The sequence below is a fragment of the Furipterus horrens genome, unplaced genomic scaffold (assembly GCF_987537825.1).
Source record: "Furipterus horrens unplaced genomic scaffold, mFurHor1.1.pri manual_scaffold_3, whole genome shotgun sequence".
NCBI lineage: Eukaryota > Metazoa > Chordata > Mammalia > Chiroptera > Furipteridae > Furipterus > Furipterus horrens.
In genome coordinates this window covers 189,678,738-189,699,424 of record NW_028327173.1, presented here as the reverse complement: position 1 = coordinate 189,699,424, position 20,687 = coordinate 189,678,738, and the positions used below count along the sequence as shown (strand labels likewise).

The 20,687-nt window shown below is 38.7% G+C and overlaps 1 protein-coding gene and 1 pseudogene across 1 annotated transcript in view; both read right to left on the bottom strand.

Moving 5' to 3' along the window:
* The window catches only part of DNAL1 (dynein axonemal light chain 1), a 29,806-nt gene extending 19,292 nt beyond the window's left edge, over positions 1-10,514 (bottom strand). The window contains exons 1-4 of the mRNA XM_090272087.1: positions 10,456-10,514; positions 4,669-4,707; positions 3,698-3,807; positions 2,675-2,730 (exon numbers count right to left, since the gene is read on the bottom strand). Coding sequence (XP_090128213.1) covers positions 2,675-2,730; positions 3,698-3,807; positions 4,669-4,707; positions 10,456-10,458 — 208 coding nt within the window. The 5' untranslated portion in view covers positions 10,459-10,514. The remainder of the gene's footprint in view (positions 1-2,674; positions 2,731-3,697; positions 3,808-4,668; positions 4,708-10,455) is intronic.
* Positions 9,214-9,305, bottom strand: LOC150017023 (small nucleolar RNA SNORA42/SNORA80 family; annotated as a pseudogene).
* Positions 10,515-20,687: the final 10,173 nt, after the last annotated feature.

Genomic DNA, 20,687 nt, shown 5'->3' with positions numbered 1-20,687 from the left:
AGTGGGTGAAGTGACTGGAAGAGGGGAGAGTACCAAGCAAGCAGCATTGTTCCCTCTATGACCCCTCCCCCACATACAGCACCACAAAGTGGTGAAACGGGTCACCCTGCACGGACGAATACCTAAGGCTCTGCCTTTTACAATGTTACAAGTGTGCCCAGACAGAGTGTCAAAGCAGCTCTACCTAATTCACAGAAGCAAATACAGGGAGGCTGCCAAATTGAGAAGACAAAGAAATATGGCCCAAATGAAAGAACAGATCAAAACTCCAGAAAAAGAACTAAGCAAAACAGAGATAGTCAGCCTATTAGATGCAGAACTCAACACACTGGTGATAAGAATGCTCAGAGTACTCACTGAGAACAGCAAATGCATAATGGAAGAAATGAAGGCTACACTAAGTAAAATAAAGAAAAATCCACAGGGAACCAATACTGAAGGGAAGGAAGCTGGGTTCAAATCAATGAATTGGAACATAAAGAAGAAATAAACAGTCGACCAGTACAGAATGAAGAAATAAGAATTAAAAAACAAAAACAAAACAAAAATAACAAGGAGAGAATAGGAAGACTCTGGAACAACTTTAAATGTGCCAATATCTGAATCATAGGGATGCCAAAAGAAGAAGAGGAAGAGCAAGAAATTGAAAACTTATTTGAAAAAGTAATAAAAGAAAACTTCCCTAATTTGGCGAAGGAAATAGACATACACAGAGAGTCCTAAACAAGTTGTACCCAAAGAGGATCACACCAAGACACATCATAACCAAAATGCCAAAGGTTAAAGATAAACAGAGTCTTAAAAGTAGCAAGAGAAAAACAGGCAAGAAGGGACTAACAAGAAGTATTCAAAGTGATGAAAAGCAAGGACCTACAGACTACTCTATCCAGCAAAGCTATCATTTAGTATGGAAGGGCAGATAAAGTGCTTCCCAGACAAGGTAAAGCTAAAGGAGTTCATCATCACCAAGCCCTTATTATATGAAATGCTAAAGGGACTTATTTAAAAGAAAGAAGATCAAAACTATGAACAGTAGAATGACAACAAACTCACAACTATCAACAACTGAACCTAAAAAAAACAAAAACAAAAACTAAGCAAACAACTAGAACAGGAGCAGAATCATAGATTTGGAGACCATATGGAGGATTATCAGTGGGGAGGGAAAGGGGAGAATGGGGGAAAAGGGTCAGGGACTAAGAAGCATAATTGGAAGGCACAAAATAGACAGGGGGATGTTAAGAATAGTAAAGGAAATGGAGAAGCCAAAGAACTTATACACACAACCCAGGGACATAAACTAAGTCAGGGGATTGCTGGAGGGAAGTGGGGTACCAGGCAAAGCAGAGGCAAAGAGAAAGAAATTGGGAAAACTGTAATAGCATAATCAATAAAATATACTTTAAAAAATTAAAAAATGAATAATAAAATATTTTTAAAAATTGGAAAAAATACAATTAAAAAAATTTTTTAAGTAAAAAAAAAGTTTGATGAACACCACTTAAGGGAGAGATGTTTATAGAGTCTAAATTCAAGCTCTAGCTCCTGGAAATAAAAAAGCAACATATTGCCCTTGCCAGTGTGGCTCAGTTGGTTGGAGTGTCATTCCATACACCAAAAGATTGATGGTTGGATTCCCATTCACAGCACATAGCTGGGTTGTGGATTTGATCCCTAGTCGGGGAGCCTATGGCAGGCAACCAATCGATGTTTCTCTCTCTCTCTCCCTCTCTTTCTAAAATCAATAAACATATATACTTTTTAAGCAACATATTATTTGAGAGCTCTTTTAAAGAGTAGAGTTAACAGGCCTTAGTGATGAACTTGGATGTAGGGCTTGAGGGAAGTAAAGGAGGAATATGGAAGGAACAATTATGGCTCACCAAAAGACACCTACAGCCTATACCCTGGACCCTGTGAATGTTGCCTTGTATGGGGAATGAGTACTTTGCAGATATGAATAAATTAGGGATCTTAAGATAGGGAGAGTAGCCTCAATTATCCAGGTGTTCCATAAATGCAATCACATGTAATCTCAATAGAGAAAGACTTGACACAGACAAAGGAGGAAACGGCAATGACTATAGAAGCAGAGACTGGAGTGATGTAGTCACAAGCCAACAAATGTGGCAGCCATCAGAATCTAGAAGAGGCAAGGAACAGATTTCCCCTAAAGCCTCCAGACAGAGTGTGGCTCTGTCAAAACCCTGATTTTGGCCAGTGAAACTGATTTCAGGCTTCTGACTTCCAGAACTATGAGGGAATAAATTTCTTTTGCTTCAAGCCATCAAATTTCAGCAACCATAGGAAACCAGCACAGAAGTCAGAGGCCTTGACGACTGGGTAGGTGGCAATGTCGTTAACATTTGTTAATGCACAGGAAAAACAGGATGGCAAGAAATTAAAATTTAAATATAAACAAGTATGAAACACAAGACAAATCTGATAAAATATATAACAAAAAATATGATTTTTTATTTAAGATACCTCAATTCTAACTCTATCTAATTAGAATGTTCAGGTCTCATGTATCTATAATTTATATATTCTCTCTGTCATCTGACAATTACTATGTTAAAACAGGTGCGAGCTTCTGAGATTACATAGTGTTTCTGGAATGTTTATTCCAATAACTAGAAAATCCAAGAGCCATGTGTTATAGTGGATCACTTACTTAAGCCGTTCAGGTTGGCAATTTTTTCAATGCAGTTTGTAGACAGTGAAAGCTTCCTTTAAAAGAACAAAGAAAAACTTTAATACAAAAAAAAATTTAAATGGTATATCAGAAATTATTTCTCTAGTGCCCATAGAAGATAAAATAATAACAAAAGTTATTAGATACTCATTAATGAGTAAAAAATTTAAAAACAAAACAAAACCTTTGGGGGGGGGCAATTTGATGTTATCTATTAAATATTTTAATGCATGTATTCTTTGACCCAGTAATTCATTTCTAGGAATACATCCTATTGAAATACTAATGCAAATGTCAAAAGTCATATGAACTAGATTATTGATTGTATCATTGCAATGGCAAAAAATGGGGGAAAATATTTATAAACATCTGTCAATGGAGGAATACTATGCTGCCACTAAAATAAGTTTGGGCTATAGCTGCCAACTTGAGAAGATGTCCACGATATGTAGTTAAGTTTAAAAACCACCTAGCAGAACAATACATTTTATATGATCCCCTTTTGTAAAAGCAGAACTATATATATGCAAGTACGGAGACATTTATTTTTTCATGTGTTAAATCATTCAGAAATGTATCTTATGAGACCATATGTAATCCTAACCACCCCACACATTCCCCCAGAGAACTACTTTTAATAGTCCGCATATATTTATCTAGGTTTTTCTATACATACTTTAATCATATAAAAACAAAATTTTGAAGGGAGCATAATTATACATTCTTAATCTTCCTTAAAAGCCAGAAAACTTGACTCAGTGACATTTGATTATATCCTTTCTGATTTGACTTGAAGAGGAATTATTCATCTTTTTACTTGAAACAGCAAAGTCAATTACTGTGCAGTGTAAATTAATGATCAAATGTGTATAGTTTCTAGTCATTCCCCACTCCTGAGAACTTCTAGTGAAAAATTGAGTTCCTTAAATCTGGGAATATGGTGGGGGAATAATTTTTTAATTGTTTAGGCAACTAGAAGCATGAATAAAGATGAGAACTTACTCGCAATTAGCAAGCATCGACAAGGATGCATCCATCTTCTCTATAGGGGGAATCTGTGCATAAAGCTTTATCTCTTTGGCTTCAGATGGCTTCTGACTGGTTTTTTCTTCCTGTAATAAAAATTAATTTGGAAGAAAATGATCCCTGTTTGTAATGTGGAGCTAAAGGAGGCCAGAATTTCATAAGGCTTTTCAATCCTTATTTCAAAACAATTATTAGAATTTAGTAATTCTGTGCATTCTTTACAGTTCACTTATTTACCTTTACTATTGACTATGATAACCAGGCTTCTACATGACCACCTAAGATAATTGATTGTTAGGGTCCAACCAAATGGAAAAAACGAAGGAAAGAAAATAATTTATGTAATATTTAAAATCCCTTAAGAGCCTATCAATTAATAAACATAAGCAAACACAACAACAAAAACATTTTCCTGGAAAGAATTCCTTGTCCCAAGACAACCTTTCCTTAAACACCAGATTCAGACCCGTAGGATCAACTGTTCTTCTTTGTCACCTCATCTTTTTCTACACACAATTAGTCTGAGCTACAACCCTAAAATACCAAGAATTTTGGGAGATGTTCTCTTTACAATACAGCTGAAGTCAAAACTATTTACCCTACTGTAATTTACTACTGAATTCTACCTAAGAGTTTAATTTTGGTACTAAGAACACAATTTAAAATTTAATTAACAGTATATGCTGCCTAATGTTTTCTAAGTATATCACCAGAATATTAATATTGATACAATCCACTGATTTAAATCAGATTTCCCAATTTTTTTGTACTCATTTGTACATATGAGTGTGAATGTGTTTGTATGGGTGTGTCCACCACCACAGTCAAGATAGCTAAATAGATCCAATATTACAAAGATCCCTCTTACTGAATGGTCAGATTTAAAAAACTATCTAAAAGTTCTCCTTCTATGGTTCCCAAAAGAAGTAAAAACTCTATATACTCACCCATCTGGCAAGGGCTTCTTTGATTGTTGTTGCTTTTGCCTTAAAAAGAGAAGAAAAAACAAGGCTGTTCTTATTGGTATAATCTGTTGATTCAATTTTCATGCAATAATTATCAGCCTTGGTATCTATCATAAAAAAATTACCTTGTTTCTTTTAGACTTTATATGCAACGAGTGTTTTGATTTCCTGAAATCAGAATGGTTTATTTAAATACCTCTCAGAAATATTAAGGGAATTATGATGTAATCATGATGTCCATATAGATAACTCCCAGTTAATTTACAAAAAATATATAGTTTTCAACACTTGATATTAAAATACGTCATTTCATTGATTCTAACATCTACATCTTCTTTTCCATGTTAACATTTTTGAAATTTGGATGCATCTTCCAACCAGGAACAATTTACAATTGCAGTAGCCAGGTGGCAGTGGTGAAGTTTTAGAAAAACTTTAATAGTTTTATCTCATATACATAGATTCCATTTTATGTTGGCAAAGGATGGCATATGATAAGTCTACATGCCTAAATATGTTTAAAAGAACTCTGTCAATAAGTACAAAATAAAAATTCTAACTGATAAGAAATTATTTGTTATAGTTTAATTCCAGCTTATTTTTATTTCGTAGCAGAACATAAAATAATATTGTACCTTATAATCAATAATATCTTTGATTCAATTTATTATATTTATAACTTTAAAAATTTTTTTTATTTATTTTTTAGAGAGAGGGGAAGGAATGGAGAAAAAAAGGGAGAGAAACATCAGTTGCCTTTCACATGCCCCCAACTGGGGACCTGGCCTGGAACTCAGGCAAGTGCCCTGACTGGGAATTGAACCAGTGACCTTTCGGTTCACAGGCCAGTGCTTGATCCACTGAGCCACACCAGCCCAGGTTATTTGTAACTTTAAAGATGAACAAAGGAAGACATCCTTTGAATTATAGCTTGAGTTCATTAAAAAAGAGAGAGACTACTCTAAATAAAAACAAAAGGAAAATTTTAACTGAAAAATTTAAATGCATATAGCATTACGTCTAGAAAGTAAAGACAGTAAAGACATACTAATTCACCCTTGGTTAAAAAAATTATTAATTAAAGTGAAATAAAATAAAAGAGAAAAAGTCAAAATTTGAAAAGTACACATAACACTTAAAAAGAAACTTACACCTTCAAATACATTTATTTGAAAAGAAGAGAGAGTAAGAGATTGAAAGCAAATAAGCTAAGCATTCAAGATATTTGAAAAAAAAATGCATCATTGCAAACCCAAAGAAGTCATAGGAAAAAGGAAGAAGTCAATGGGAAGCACAGTACGGGGGAAAAGAGATTACTGAATAGGGGAAATAACATAGATTCCATGGAGATTTTTAAAATAAAATATTATAAGCAAATATATGGTAATAAGTTTGAAAAGCTAGATAAAGTATGCCGTTCTAAAAAACAAAGAGAAAAATGTCAGAACTGCCACAAGAAGTATCAGAAAATTTGAATAGACCAATAACTATATAAAACATTAAAAAGATAGTCAAAGAGATTTACCCTCACCCTTCTCCCCTAAAGCTCCAAGCCTAATTTTATGAGTTCTACCAAGCTGTCAAGGAACAGATATTTCCTGCTAGACAAGTTGTTTCAGAAACCAAAAAGAAAGGGAAAGCTGCCAACTTATTTTATGAGGCTAGAATAATTTGATGCTGTAGTAAGATAAGAAGTCCTCTTTATTTCTCAACACAGATTTGAGAAGCCTAGATATATTAGCTCTCCAAAGCCAGTGACATATAATAAACGTGATCAAGAAATGCTTATCCCAAGAGCATAAGTACTGTTTCACAACAGGAAAATGTATAACTGTAAGTCATTTATTATTGGATTAAAGGGGAAAATCATATTTACTTCATTAAGTGCAGAAAAAGCACTTGATAGAGTTCTACAATTGATATTAAAAGCGCTCAACTATGAGTTAAAGGGAAACTCCTTACTTGATAAAAGCTACAGACCAAAAAGCTATAATGAACATCATGTTTAATGGAGAAATTCATTCACTTTAGCAAGTATTTATTGAGCATCTACCATGTACCAAACATTCTTCTACATGCTTAAGATACATCAATGAACAAAACAAAAATACTTGCCTTCACAGAACTGTTGGCAGGAGACAAATGGTCAATAATATAATTTTTAAAATAAATAAATTATATAGTATATTAGAAGGTGACAATTACTGAAGAAAAAAGAAAATGCTGAGCATGGTAAAGGATATGAGGATATGTGTGTATGTGTGTAGAGGATGTTTATTTTAAATAAGTTGGTCAAGGTGGCCTAAGATGAGAAGGTAACATTAAAAGTATTCACTTTAAGATCCCAAACACATCTAGGATGTCTACTATCACTGCTACTATTTAACGTGGTACAAGAGATCGTTACAAATGTTATAATAAAGAGAAATACAAATTGGAATGGTTAAAAGAAGGAAATAAAACTCATTATGTGCAGATGATTATCTATTTAGAAAACACAATAGAATAAACTCACAAATATTAGAACAAATGAATTTCAGCAAGTGAAGAACACTGTTGACAAAATACACAGAAAAATTTGGAGAAGATATTTTCAATATAAAATCAACAAAGGACTAATATCTAGATATACAAGGAACCCCTAACATTTAGAAACAAAATTAGTATGGAAAAGTTGGCAAAAATGTAAACAGAAAATTCACAGAAACTAAAACCCGGATGACTAACAATAATATCATGAGGTAATCAAACTCACTGAAAATCAGAAAAATACAGAATAAAACAATGGGATGCTAAAATACACCCTCAGATTGGCAAAAGTTAGAAAGTTGGTGACATGCCCTGGTGTGGCTCAGTGGACTGAGCTCCGGCCTGTGAACCATAAGATCACTGATTCAATTCCCAGTCAGGGCACATGCCTGGGTTGTGGGCCAGGTCCCCAGTTGGGGGCCTGTGAGAGACCACCAATCAATGTATCTCTCGCACATTGATGTTTTTCTCCCTCTCTTCCTCTCTTACCCTCTTTGTAAAAGTAAATAAATATAATCTTTAAGAAAAAAGAAAAGAAAGTTGGTGACAATGTAGAGAAATGAGAAATCTCATGCATTACTGAAGGAAGTAAAAACAGTAAATGTAGGGAACCGTTCCTTGTGGTTTAGGGAATTGTAGCCCCGGCCTGAGCATGATCTGCTGCCAGCACCCCGGCCATGCTTGTCTTTAAGTCTCAATGATGGCTGCGTGGGAGACATACCTGAAAACCATTCAGAGGGTTTCCGTGGGGATTGGATTTAAAGAATATTAATATGCTTTAGAATTTTCTCTGCTTTCCTTTATCTTATAGTAAGTATAAACAATCTCTAGCAGGAAGTATTTGAAACCTTGTACCTAGTGCCAGTGTGGGGTCAAGATGTTTAATAGACCCTGGCACAGATTATTCATTGTACCCACTGTACTGGAATTTGTATTCAGTTACTGTTAATTGTAACCTAGGTACCTGAAAGCTATTGATGAATTATGAATGTCGATCTTGTATCTCCCATGGTATCCTTCTCAATAAAAAGCATGAGGGATGAAGGTCTAGCTGCTGTTCTCCACTAGAGAGGCAGTCACCTTCCTTCCCCCAGACATAAAGAAATGTCCTGGGTAAAAGTTATTTCATCGGACATAATAAAGTGTCCTAGGTAAGAGTTTGTTTCGCTGTGGTCACGAAGACTCTGCTGGACAGAGCAGCTTCCAACCAAGCCTAGGTTATGTGAGGCACTTCTGCCTCAAGAAAATCCATTCTAGAAAGCAGTCTGACAGGGAGCAAGGAAATTAAGTACGGATAGACCCTATGATTCTGCAATCCCACTCCTAGGTCTATTTCCCAGAGAAATCCTTGCATGGGTCCATAAAAAGACAAATATAAGAACACTTTCAAGTTGGAAGCAATCTAGCTGTCCATAAATTGGTTTATAAGGTCACTAGGTTCCCTATAGAGAGCAAGAATCAAAAACTGAAATGTCTTGAAAATTAATAGACATCATTAATGGATAAAGATGGCCATGTAAAGAGCCTCTATTTGGCTCCAGAAAACTGCTGACAGGTGGGACTTGGGACATGAATTACCCTAATATCACATTTCTTCAAATATGAGAAACCCATTAATGAAAGTAACATTCTTATTTTATGTACTATTAAGAAAAAAAACAGCCAATCACATGTTGGGGAAAATGTGTCCGGTGGTGAAATACAGTATTTCTGATTTTCCAGAGAAGTTATAAATCTCAGTTTTGTTATGAAATATTATCATTTTTAAGACACTGGAAGCTAAAATTTTTTTTTTTAACAACAACGTGAGCCTGTATTTCTGGAGGGTCCCAGAACTAACAGTTTGCAGCCTCAGCTAGTTTCATATAATTACTGGTTCTTATTCTTTACCTGAAAATTTTCAATAATTCTCATGGTTCATACTTTTGGGATTTAGAGCTGATTATTTCTTCATCTGAATATAAACCTAGGTTCCTTTACTTTCTTTCTTTTTATTTTCACTGTGTAGCCCACTTCAGGGCCTGCAACCTACAGGCAGAGGCCAGGCAATGGTTCAAGGCCACAGTTTGCTGAGGCATGGGGCACTATGCGAACTTTTTACCTTCCTTGGCAGTGGTTTAGCTAAATGCCTGTGAAATAAAGTAAGAAAAGGCGGGGGGGGGGGGGGTACTTTAAAAAGAGTGGTAGTGGTATTTAATCTTGTGGTTGAGGGCAGACATGACTTCGTTATCATTTCAGTTTCTTGGGCTCTAGTTCTGCCCCTTTATATATCATTGGAATCACAAAAGGAAGACAACATATTATACTCATTCTTCATAAATAACTCCATCCAGCAGGACAATCACATCCTTTGCTAAAAAGCTTTGGTTGGGTCTATAACTAACCAACATCATCCTTTTTCAAACTACTAGTTGGTGTTGCCAAGTATGTAAGCAAGACAGTGCACATTTTAAGCAGGGGTTGAGGAGAATCACTAGATAAAATCATTACTTCACAAAGGTTTTGATTGGGTAGACCAATGATAGATTTCAAAATAAGATAGTATTTTTCAGTGTGGTTGGGCGTCCTCCAATTTTAGAATAACTTGAGGTGCATTGTCGAAATGCACATACCTGAACAACCCCAATCATATTAAAAATTCATAATCTGCATTCCAACAAGCTCCTGGTACTTACACCGACTAAAATCATACCTGTGCATACTGGAATTTGAGAAACAGTACCCTAATATATGCTATCGGAGAGGTTTTCACGACGTTACCTAATAACGGCACTCACAGTCATTCAGGGCAACCGGGGCACAGAACAGGTTTCCAATAACTGCTCAATGATGTGATACACATTCCTCTAGTAACCAGCTCCCCATTTCCATCTCGCCAAGGGGGAAATTACTTCTATGTAAAAGATATCTTTATTCACTCACTCTGTTCCATCACCTTTCCCGTCCAATCCGCTGTTTTTCAAGAATTTCCTGCTCTTTGCCCTCCCCTTTCTTTGCCAGACTCCCTCCACATTAACCCAACCTCTAATCTGCCCCTAGCCACCCTCATCCCAGACCACTTGGTGCCAGGGCTTCTCTTTCACTCCAGGCCTCCGACTTCACCGGGCCAGCATCCGCTACCGGCTCCCTTCCGCGGTTCAAAGGCACCCTCCGCCCTCGCAGCCCTCAACACTTCACAATCACCCTTTCCCACTTTCAACGTCTTCTCAGCTTTGGCTACGAGGCCTGGAAGGTACTCACCATTCCGTCGGTTGCTACTGTCACTGCTCTGGTTGCTAGGGCTCGCTGGGGTCAGTGCGCGTGCGCACTTCTCACGGTTCTCCTCGGATCCCTACCGCCTCCGCGGTCCTCTCTCTCCGCCCTCAGGTGGCGCCAGCAGGGCATTGTGGGACGACTTGGCGGCCGCCGGGTCCTCCTACCCCGCTGCCCATCGCTCTCCAGTGGCCTTGGCGTGCTGCCCATTAAGGCAAAGGGCTGGAGTGCTCAGCCGCGCGGCGTGGTCAGGGGATGAGCTTTTAAAACCCTTCTAAAAGCAGTTTCGGCTAATCTGGACTGACATACCCACTGAAAGTTTAAAACTGTAAAACCCCCCTATAACAATTGCCTTTCCCATAAAAGGATTTGTAAAACTCCCTTTCCCTACATGTTGCCCTTCTGGATCCTCTCCTGGCTGTGCACTATGATCACCTCGTGTCCCACTGAGGATACCCCGAAGCTAAACTCGGCGGAAGTTTTCCAGTTACTTTCCTCCAGGAAGCCAAAGGCAGCTGAAAACATAAAATGTAGGTTTTACATAACCATAACCAAAGTGTCTTTTTACTACCAGCTATCAAATTAGCCGAAAAATGTAAAAATACTCAAGAGTTGCTAGGGGTATGGATAAATAGGATGTATATAAACACTGATGTTTATTATTGATACACTTTCTGGAGGGCTGTTGGCAATATACTTAAGTGCGGTCGAAACAGGGGCCACACACTAACCCTGATAAGCTCAGGGGGGACCAGCATGGTAGCCTTATGAACTCACAGACTGAAAGTAACCATATAGAATAGTCTGAAATTAAAACTGTCTAACTATTGTAAAAGCAGGTCCTGGCAGGTCGTTCTGTCCTAGGCGGGTATCTTCCCTCACAAAGGTCAATCTTGACGTAACTGAGCCTGTTCTACTGTTTTTATGGCGTCTAGGATAGCATACCTTTGGAACCACAGGGTACTTTTTTTTTCCAGACCCCTCAAGGCACAACCACTACACCAGAGCAGAAACCTCAAATCGCCATATTAATCGTTTGTTGTTTACTATATCCACAAGTGTAAAAGAAGTATGTGTCTATTTTACTTTTTACCCAATCCCAGAGATTCTGCACCGACTCCCCACATCCCCCCCGCTTTGTTTTCTCCCACCTCCCTAATCTATCACCAATGAGTTTCATGTAAGTCTTGCCGTTTGATTCTGATGTATAAAATAAGTGGTAAAGCTGCCATTTTCTGGACTATTTTCTCAATCCGTTGAGATTTTTGCTTTCCCAGCAATTGTCAGTTCGGCTCAAATAAATTCAAAACATTCTTACAGGTTTGGATGTTTCTTATGGTGACAAAAGCTTTAAAAACCTTGCACCTCTGTGACTCAGCAGTTCCACATCTAGGACTTATTCTGAAGAAATAATCACACAAGCGCACACAGATATATGTTCAAAGTTTTAGTAGTAGAAAGAAAACAACCCAAATGTCAACAGAATAGAATCGATATCATTGAACATCCAAACAATGAAATAATATACTTTGATTAAAAATGTTGCTGAAATGCATCTATTGACATTCATAGTCATGATGTGTTAACTTAAAATGCAAGTTACCAAACAAAATGGTGTGATCCTTTAAAAATTATACATAGCACACACAGACATACATAAGAAAACGTAAATGATATTTTGAGTGTTTAATGTTTGTTACCAACTGAATTGTGTCCCCTTGAAATTTATATGTTGAAGCCCTAACCCTCAATGTGACTATATTTGGAGGTAGGGCCTTTAATGAGGTAATTAGGGTTAAAAGGGGCTATAAGAGTAGGCTATAAGACTGGTGTCCTTATAAGAAGGGGAACAGACACCAGAAGTGGTTTGCACAGAGGAAAGGCCATGTGAGGACACAGAAGCTGGTCATCTGCAAACTAAGGAGTGAGGCCCCACCAAAAATCTACTCTGTTGGCACCTTGATCATGGACTTCTAGCCTCCAGAAATGTGAGAAAATTTATTCTGTTGTTTAAGCTACCCAGTCTGGTATTTTGTTATGGTAATCTGAGGAGACAAATACAGTAGTCCCTCTCTGTATTGTGGTTCACTTATCGTGGCCTCACTGTATCACGAGATTTTTAAAAATATTATATTTATTTATTGTAGATTTCTTGCTATATCGCGGGATTTTGCGGTACTATATACGTATGTTGTTAAAGTTACATAGGTTTAAGAGTGTAGAATATGTTTAAGAACATAAGTAGTGTTTATAAAAGTGTGGAAAAGGTTCATAAGGGAGTGGGAAAGGTTAATAAGGGACTGAGAATGGTTAATAAGTGTGTGGGAAGGGTTTATAAAGCCTTAAAACATATATAAATACTAAAATAAATGTAAGGTTCCTACTTCGCAGATTTTCACCTGTCGCAGGACGGGGGTGTCTAGAACGTAATACCCACGATAAGTGAGGGAATACTGTATAATGTTCACTTTGCTTGTGTAGTTTTTAATTAGTCTATAATGTGGACATTTTAAATTTTGAAATAAGAAATAAATTTCATTTTGAAAGAGATAACCACATTTATAAAAGTAGGAAAAAGTTAAATTTTTATTGGAGAAAGAAAAAGTGTATATTTATAACATATTCAACTTCTGTTCTTGTGTATAGGCAGACAGATATGAGCAGAATAAGGACAGTGGGACAGGTACAGAAGGCCACCAAGAAGAAAAGCCCCAGGTGCCTTGCAACAGGCAAAACTAAAAAAACAAGTACCTTGCTGCCAGGGTAACCTTTCCTCCCCTAGCATATCGCTGGTCATGTGGATTAGACCCCCTGACCTTTCATACTGCTGGTCATGCTTTCAGACCCTCCTCCTCTGACCTTTCCTCCCCTGGCATGTCACTAGTCATGTGGTAGACCCCTTGGAGGAGGAACAAGGGACTGAAAGGTGGCCTCATGCAACTCCCACGTGGGCCCTTGCATTACCACTCCCTTAAGGATTAACCCCTCGGGATAACATCTAGGCCTCAGTTGTGTTTCTGCTCCAGGCCCAGAAAAGCTGATGAATATTCTAATGGCATTGTCCCCTGAGACCTCCAGATAAATATTCTCAAGACAGAGGGGCCAGTGCTGCTCTCCCTCCTTCAATTCTTCAGCACCTTTTCCCTCCCCCTTTCTTCCCCCCACCTACCCCAGGCATGTTAGCTTTACCTTTTTCTTTCCTAAACTCCAAGAGCCCTTCTTCTACCTCTGTATCTTGTTTCTGAGCCTACACCTGCCCCACTGGCTCACTTTTCCTACCTCTGACTTTCTAAATAAATGTTCTCTTATAGTTTGAGCCTTGGCTCTGAATTCTTTCTTAGCCAGAACTCAAGAACTGAGGTTGCTGAACTGAGGTCCAACCACTGATGACATTCCGGTGCCGTTTTGCTGCCAACACTTGTAGTGTTTTTTTCAGATCTGCACACCTGCACACCTCTCCAAATTAGATTCTTCCTCTCTTATCAAAATCTGTTTTTGTTGATGTAGCTGTAATGGGACTCTAATTCTTAAACATATCTCATAAACCCATTTTCTATATTATTCTTAACTTCCACCTGTCTATTTTGTACCAACTGATTATGCTTCTTAGTCTCTGCACCATATCCCCATTTCTCCCCCTCCCCCCTCCCAGCTGATAACCCTCCAAATGATCCCCATACCTATGATTCTGTTCCTATTCTCATTTGCTTAGTTGGATTTTGTTTTTATTTTTTAGAGTCAGTTGTTGATAGTTGTGAGTTTGTTGTCATTTTAGTGTTCATAGTTTTGATCTTCTTTTTTTTAAGTCTATTGGACGTTTCATATAATAATGGCTTGGTGATGATGAACTCCTTTAGCTTTACCTTGTCTGGGAAGCACTTCATCTGCCCTTCCATCCTAAATGATAGCTTTGTTGGATAGAGTAATCTTGGTTGCATGTTGCCTTTCATCATATTGAATACTGCTTGCCAGTCCCTTCCGAGGCAGGAAGTGTCCTCTGAGAAATCAACGGATAGTCCTATAGGCACCCCTGTGTAGGCAATTCTCCACCTCTCTCTTGCTACCCCAAGGACTCTGTCTTTAACTCTCACCTTTGGCCTCTCAGTCATGATGCATCCTGGTAGGGTTCCCTCTGGGTCCAGCTAGCCCGGGACCCTCCGTGATTCCCAGACTTGTATGTCTATCTCCTTTGCAAAATTTGGGAAGTTTTCCTCATTTTTTTCAATTCTTGCTTCCTCATTCTGCACTGGTTGACTGTTTATTTCTTCCTTATGTTCCAAATCATTGATTTGAACCCCAGTTTCCTTCTCTTCACTATTGGTTTTGTGTGAATTTTCCTTCGTTTCACTTAGCATAGCCTTCACTTTTTCTCTTATGTGTTTGCCATACTCAAGTATATCTGTCAAGCCTGTGAGCATCTTTATCATCAGTGTTTTGAATTATGCACCTGTTAGGTTGTCTATCTCTTCATCGCTTAGTTCTCCCACTGGAATCTTGATCCACTTCCCCTTTGGGACCATAGTTCTCTGTCTTCTCATCTTGACAGGCTCCTGTGTTTGTTTGCCTCCGTGTCCCAGGTAGAGCTGTCGCGCCTGTTATGTTGTAAGGGGCGGAGCCTTAGGTATTTGTCAGTACAGGGCGACCTGTTTCACCATGTTGTGGCGCTGTATGTGGGGGAGGGGTCCGAGAGGGAACTATGCCTCCTGCCCAGCACTTGTCTCTTTTCCAGGCACCGCTCCCATTTCTCCAATGGACTGGCACTCCCCTAGCTGTTGCCCTGGCTGTCATTCCCAGAGTAGGTGGGTCTGCCAACGTTCTAGGACCATGGGAGCCCTTTAAACAAGTGGACTATGCTTAGACCAGCAGTTTCTGCCTCCACCCCAACCCCCATTGGTCTGCACAGTCAGAAGCAATGAGGCTTGATTTTCCCCAGTGCTGGAACCGTGGGCTTCGAGGTCCGGTGAGGAGCTGGGAACATTCCCCAGGTGTCCCTCCTGACTTTTAAAAATGTGTGACTGCGCTTTTTGCTGGCCTGCCATTGCTGCTGCCACCACACTGAGTCCTCTCCGTCCTGGATCCGCCCCTTCTATCTGTCTGGATGAGTATTTCTTCTTTATATCTTTGTTTGCTGGACTTCCATGCAGTTTGAATTTCTGGAACTTCTGGTTGTTTCTAGTTTTGAGGTAGTTGTATTCCTTCTTAGTTGTAGAGGGAGATGCAGCGTGTCTGTCTACACTACTCCATCTTGGCCAGAAGTCCAGAGTATTCCTTTTATTCAAAACTATAAGTTACACCATAAGGAATTGGTATTAATGGTAAAATGTCATTAATCAATTTTATCTTTATGCTCAATCAGAATATTAGTTCTACTTCCTTCTTGTCATTAATACCTTTTATGTACTAGTATATAAACTATTTGCCACATGTAAACAGAAAACTTCTGTTTACAATGTATCTTGGTACATTCCTTACCAAGTACATTTTTAGTTTCACATGCTCGAAGGTTAACAACATTCACATAGGGAAAGAAAAAAGAATTATATAACTTGGATCATTTATTTGTTCTTTTATACCCTTCAAAATGACAAAACAGATTCCAAAAGCTGTTTACCAGAGAATATGGGTTTGGGTCCACTTGCTCTTGTTGCAGATCTGGATAACAGAAAGTTGAGAGAAAGGTTAAAATTATTATTGAAACAGTGTCCCCCAAATTTAGAAAATCTAGCAGACCCTTTAAAAGGTATAGGTAAAACACATAGTTTGAAATGATAGAAAAGCAAATATGTTCGGAAGTCTTTAATTTTTAAACAAGAATGTGAATTGAATAAAAAAGAAGAAAAAAACTCAGTTAAATGATTAGAGCAAAGCAGCTAAAAGTTATATACCTTAAAATAAAAAATATATCGCCTAATATTCATTCATTCTTAAAGTTATTAAGTCGATATGACCTCAAATTAGAATGAGCATTGTATCAAATTTCAAGAGTCAATTTCACAGAATATGATTCTCATTATAGTTATTTGCTAAAAAGCCAAGTTCTCCCCTCATTATGTGTTTGGTCTGTTTTAAAATAAACATCTTTCAGGACCTTGCCAGGTTGCTCAGTTGGTTAGAGTGTCATCTGATAATCCAGGGTTGTGGGTTCAATCCCCAGTCAGGGCACAGGACACGATAAAAGAGTCGACCAATGAATGCATAAATAAATGGAAAAACAAATCCATGTTTCTCTCCCATGTGCGCATGCGCACGCTTCCTCCCTCCCTCCCTTCCTCTCTCTCTCTCTAAAATCAATAAAGAATAAAAATAAATAAAAATTTAAAGAAAACTTAAACCTCTTTTAAAAATCTTACATGAATAACTCCAAAAATCAGGAGGATATGTGTGTATGTATAAGGTATATATGTATATATATCCATATATACTTTTTCTTGATGTTAATAATTTGAAACATATCCAATTTTAAAATAATGTTAATTTGGGGGAACTATTAATACTAAAAATTAGGGTGACAACACTTCATCTTCTGCCAAGAAGAACCCAAAATACAGTTCTGACCACAAGATCTACTGATCAACCAGTAATTAATGCCTTAATTTTTCCCTTCAAGTATGTGAAAAAAAAATAATTATGAAGGCTAGAACTTTTAATACCTGCTAATTCTTAGAGTTTAGAATCAAAACTCAGAACTTCAGCTAAGATTATTTTAATAGGTTAAGGCTCACTTAGCAAACTATAATTAAATATTTGGTGAAGGTGGTGGCAGATAGAAGGGATGAGCTCTGTCTTCCCCTCAGATAATTACATTGTCTACATGGGACAGGAATCTGGAATCTGCCTATTTTTAAGTATATATTTGACACCAAGTGTGAAGAAAAGTTTTTAAATACAAAGACAGAGATAAAGGAACTGTAGAGAATCAAAGTATTTCTCAGTAACTGGTTGCCATTTTTAAATCAGTATCTTAGGATTTCTAACTTTTTTTACAGATCCTAGAGTGAGTGGCAACTAGAAAAAATCAAAATTTGATTAAAAAAAGAAAGGATTCTATGACTGGTCTACCACTAATTAGCATCCAAGTTTTCTTGTTAGAATTCATTTCAGCCTCTGACTATTATGAACAAGTTCCTCATCATAAAATCAGGAGCCTATATTAATGTATTTATTAATAATAACACAATCTCCAACATTCCTATTGGAGATTGTGTTATTATTCACCTCTTCAGGAGAAGAATGTCTCAGCCAATTACCTCTTAGTATTTTTCAGAAATATGCTTCTGTGTTTTTCCAATTAAAAGTGCCAGACAAGGACAATAAAAAAAAAAAAAACCTTGGCAAAAACCAAAACAAAGCAACAAACTAATCAAAACACTAAAAATCACTCATTTAAAAGATTCTTAGTTGTTCCTAAGGATCCTGAGCATAAGAGTAGGGGGTATGCCAGAGAACGCTTTTTTAAAATAAAAAACCTTTTCTTTAAAATTTAAATATTTTATTGTTTATTGACCCAATTTTTCCTCCAATGCCCCCTCCACCCAAGCCCATCCCCCATTCCCACAGTCAATCCCCACATCGTTGTTTACGTCCATGGAAAATTAAAAACTTTAATATTTCACTAATTGTTTCACTTACACAGCCTGTGTTTATAAAGAAGGTCAGAGTTTGGAGCTCAAAGAGTTTTAGTGAGCCCTGATTTTACCATCACCTAGCTGTGTGATTTGGTTAAAATACTTCAGGGTTTGATTTCTTCACTTATAATATAAAGAAGTTGTTCTTTGATCTATGAAATTAGAAATGAAATCGTTTTCTCATCATGGTGTAGCTCTCTAAGGCAATAGAGAAGGTCAGGCAACAACAAAAAATGTCATCTTTGGCCCTGGCGGGGTAGCTCAGTTGATTAGAGCGTTCTCCAGATACACCAAGGTTGTGGGTTTGGTCCTGGATCAGGGCACATACAAGAATCAACCAATGAATGCATAAGTAAGTGAAACAACAAACGGGTATTTCTCGCTCTCTTCCTTTCTCTCTCTCTCTTCCTTCCCTCCTCTCTCTCTCTTTCTCTCAAATCAATACTTTTTTTTTAAAGTCATCTTTATCCTAACATTAAGCCAGTATAAAAGAGTGAACACTATAATAGGACTTCAATCACTTTGGGGCTTGAGCAGATACCAATGAAAGATTTGTTTCCTCTGTTCTTGCCATTTTCACAAGAAATGATAACATCAAAAGTTAAATCAGCACAAAGCTCTGCCTACTAGAAATAGGCAGACAAGTATTTAATGCTGGAAATGTTACAGCAACCATGCTTAATACAGCAAACCTGCAAGGTGTATGTTAGCAAGGAATAGTATCTGCTGCACTAAGGAATTTGGAGGGTGGGCAGATTAAATTTAAATTTAAATCCCAGCCATCACTTTAGGGAAATGAATGTCGCCACTTAGGCGACAAAATAAAGAAATTAAGATGACAAATTAGCTAGCAAAACAATCCAGCTTTCATAAATATATTCCCTAAGGTCACTGCAAGGCTCGCTGCGGGAAAGGCCTCACGCACCTGCAGGCAGCAGGAAGACGCCCCGCAGGTGGCCGGTTTGCATCCGAGCGCGGGACAGCTCGGGGCTGGAGAACCACTGCTGCACCTGGGCCGAGGCCAGCGCTGGGCCAAGGGGCACCTCTGGCTGCTGCGGCGTATAGTGGATGGTCACCTCTACTTTGAGGGGAGTTTTCAACACCCCCCTACCCCGGCATCTGGCTGCGACAGGGGTCCTCCAAGCCAGCCGGCCTGAGGATCCACAGGAGCCCCATTGGCTCCACGCCCGTGAAGTCGTCGCCCAAAGCCAGATCCCTGGCCAGGTCCAGCCCCCCGCGGCCGTCTGACTCGAAGTGGGCCCGCGAGTGGAAGAGGCGACCTCAGTAGCTAAGAGCCGATGCGCTCAGTGTCACCCGCTCCCTGGGGCCTAAGCCTTCCACTTTACTATCCAGAGGCTCATCAACCAGACCAGTCTTGGGCGTGATGGTCAGAGTCGTGGCCTTTTGCGAGAAACGGGACGATGTGGACATCGCCACCGGAGCTAGTCCCAGGGGTTCAGGGTGGGGCCTAAACCGTTCGCCACATGGCGCCCGGATCTTCGGGGATTTGATGCGGGCCCAAGAAGGGAGTGGGGCCTGCCAGACGGTTAGTCAGAACTCGGGGACAGAGCCCACTAGGGATAGGCCAGGGCCAGTAGGAGTGGGGTGGGGCCAGAAGGAACGGGGCATGCAGGGCAGGCAGCGGTGCCAAAGTGGACCTGGAGGGCAAGAGGACGTGGGCTGGGCTCTGGGGCGCCACTCAGCAAAGGAGTGCAGAAACGGGTGAGTTAGGAGGGGCCTGGGTCGGTCCTAATTTTGGAGGTCCTGTGGTAGACCGCCTGAGGGAGGTAGGAGCTCATCCAGAAACTACTCCTCCCAAGTAAAGAGAATAAGTTAATGATTTCTGACAAAATGCCAGCTGACCACCTTCTCTAAAATACCTCACTGGCCACCAGGTGACACTGTTCCCTAAACCTGGGTAAAGGAGGCTACTTGTACTAGGCTCCTGCGAAGTCTTTTCCTTCTTTGAAATTATTTTTGCCAGGGATTAAGAAAGTACTCTCAAGCCCTGGCTGGTGTGGCTCAGTAGATTGATCAGGGGCCTGCGAACCAAAGGGTCACCTGTTCAAGTCCAAGTCAGGGCACAGGCCTGCGTTACGGGCCAGGCCCCCAGTTGAGGGTGTGCGAGAGGCAAGGGATGAATGCATCTCTCATCTGCCGCCCTTCCCATCTGTCTAGAAATAAATAAATAATATTAAAAAATAAACAAAAAACTGTCGAGGTTAAAGTTTACATGTTTCACACTGTGGAAATCTCTACTGTACTGTGGCCTGGTATAAGTAATAAAAATGTGTATTTTATATGCAGAAAAACATATATAACAACACTTACGAGGCCTTTTTTTTTAAAGGCATTGAACTCAGAAAATAAAGCCATATTTTTCCATTCATACAAATATTTGTATGCACATGCATTAAAATAGTTCTGAAAGGGTACAATTCAAGTTGATGACAGTAACTACCCCTGGGAGAAGACTAGGATTGGGTATTCAGTTAAAAGGATTTTTTAATTTTATCTGTATTACTTTAATCCTTTACAGTGGAGCCTGTATTGATATATATAATTTAAAATTTGTTTTCTACTATAGAATTCTAT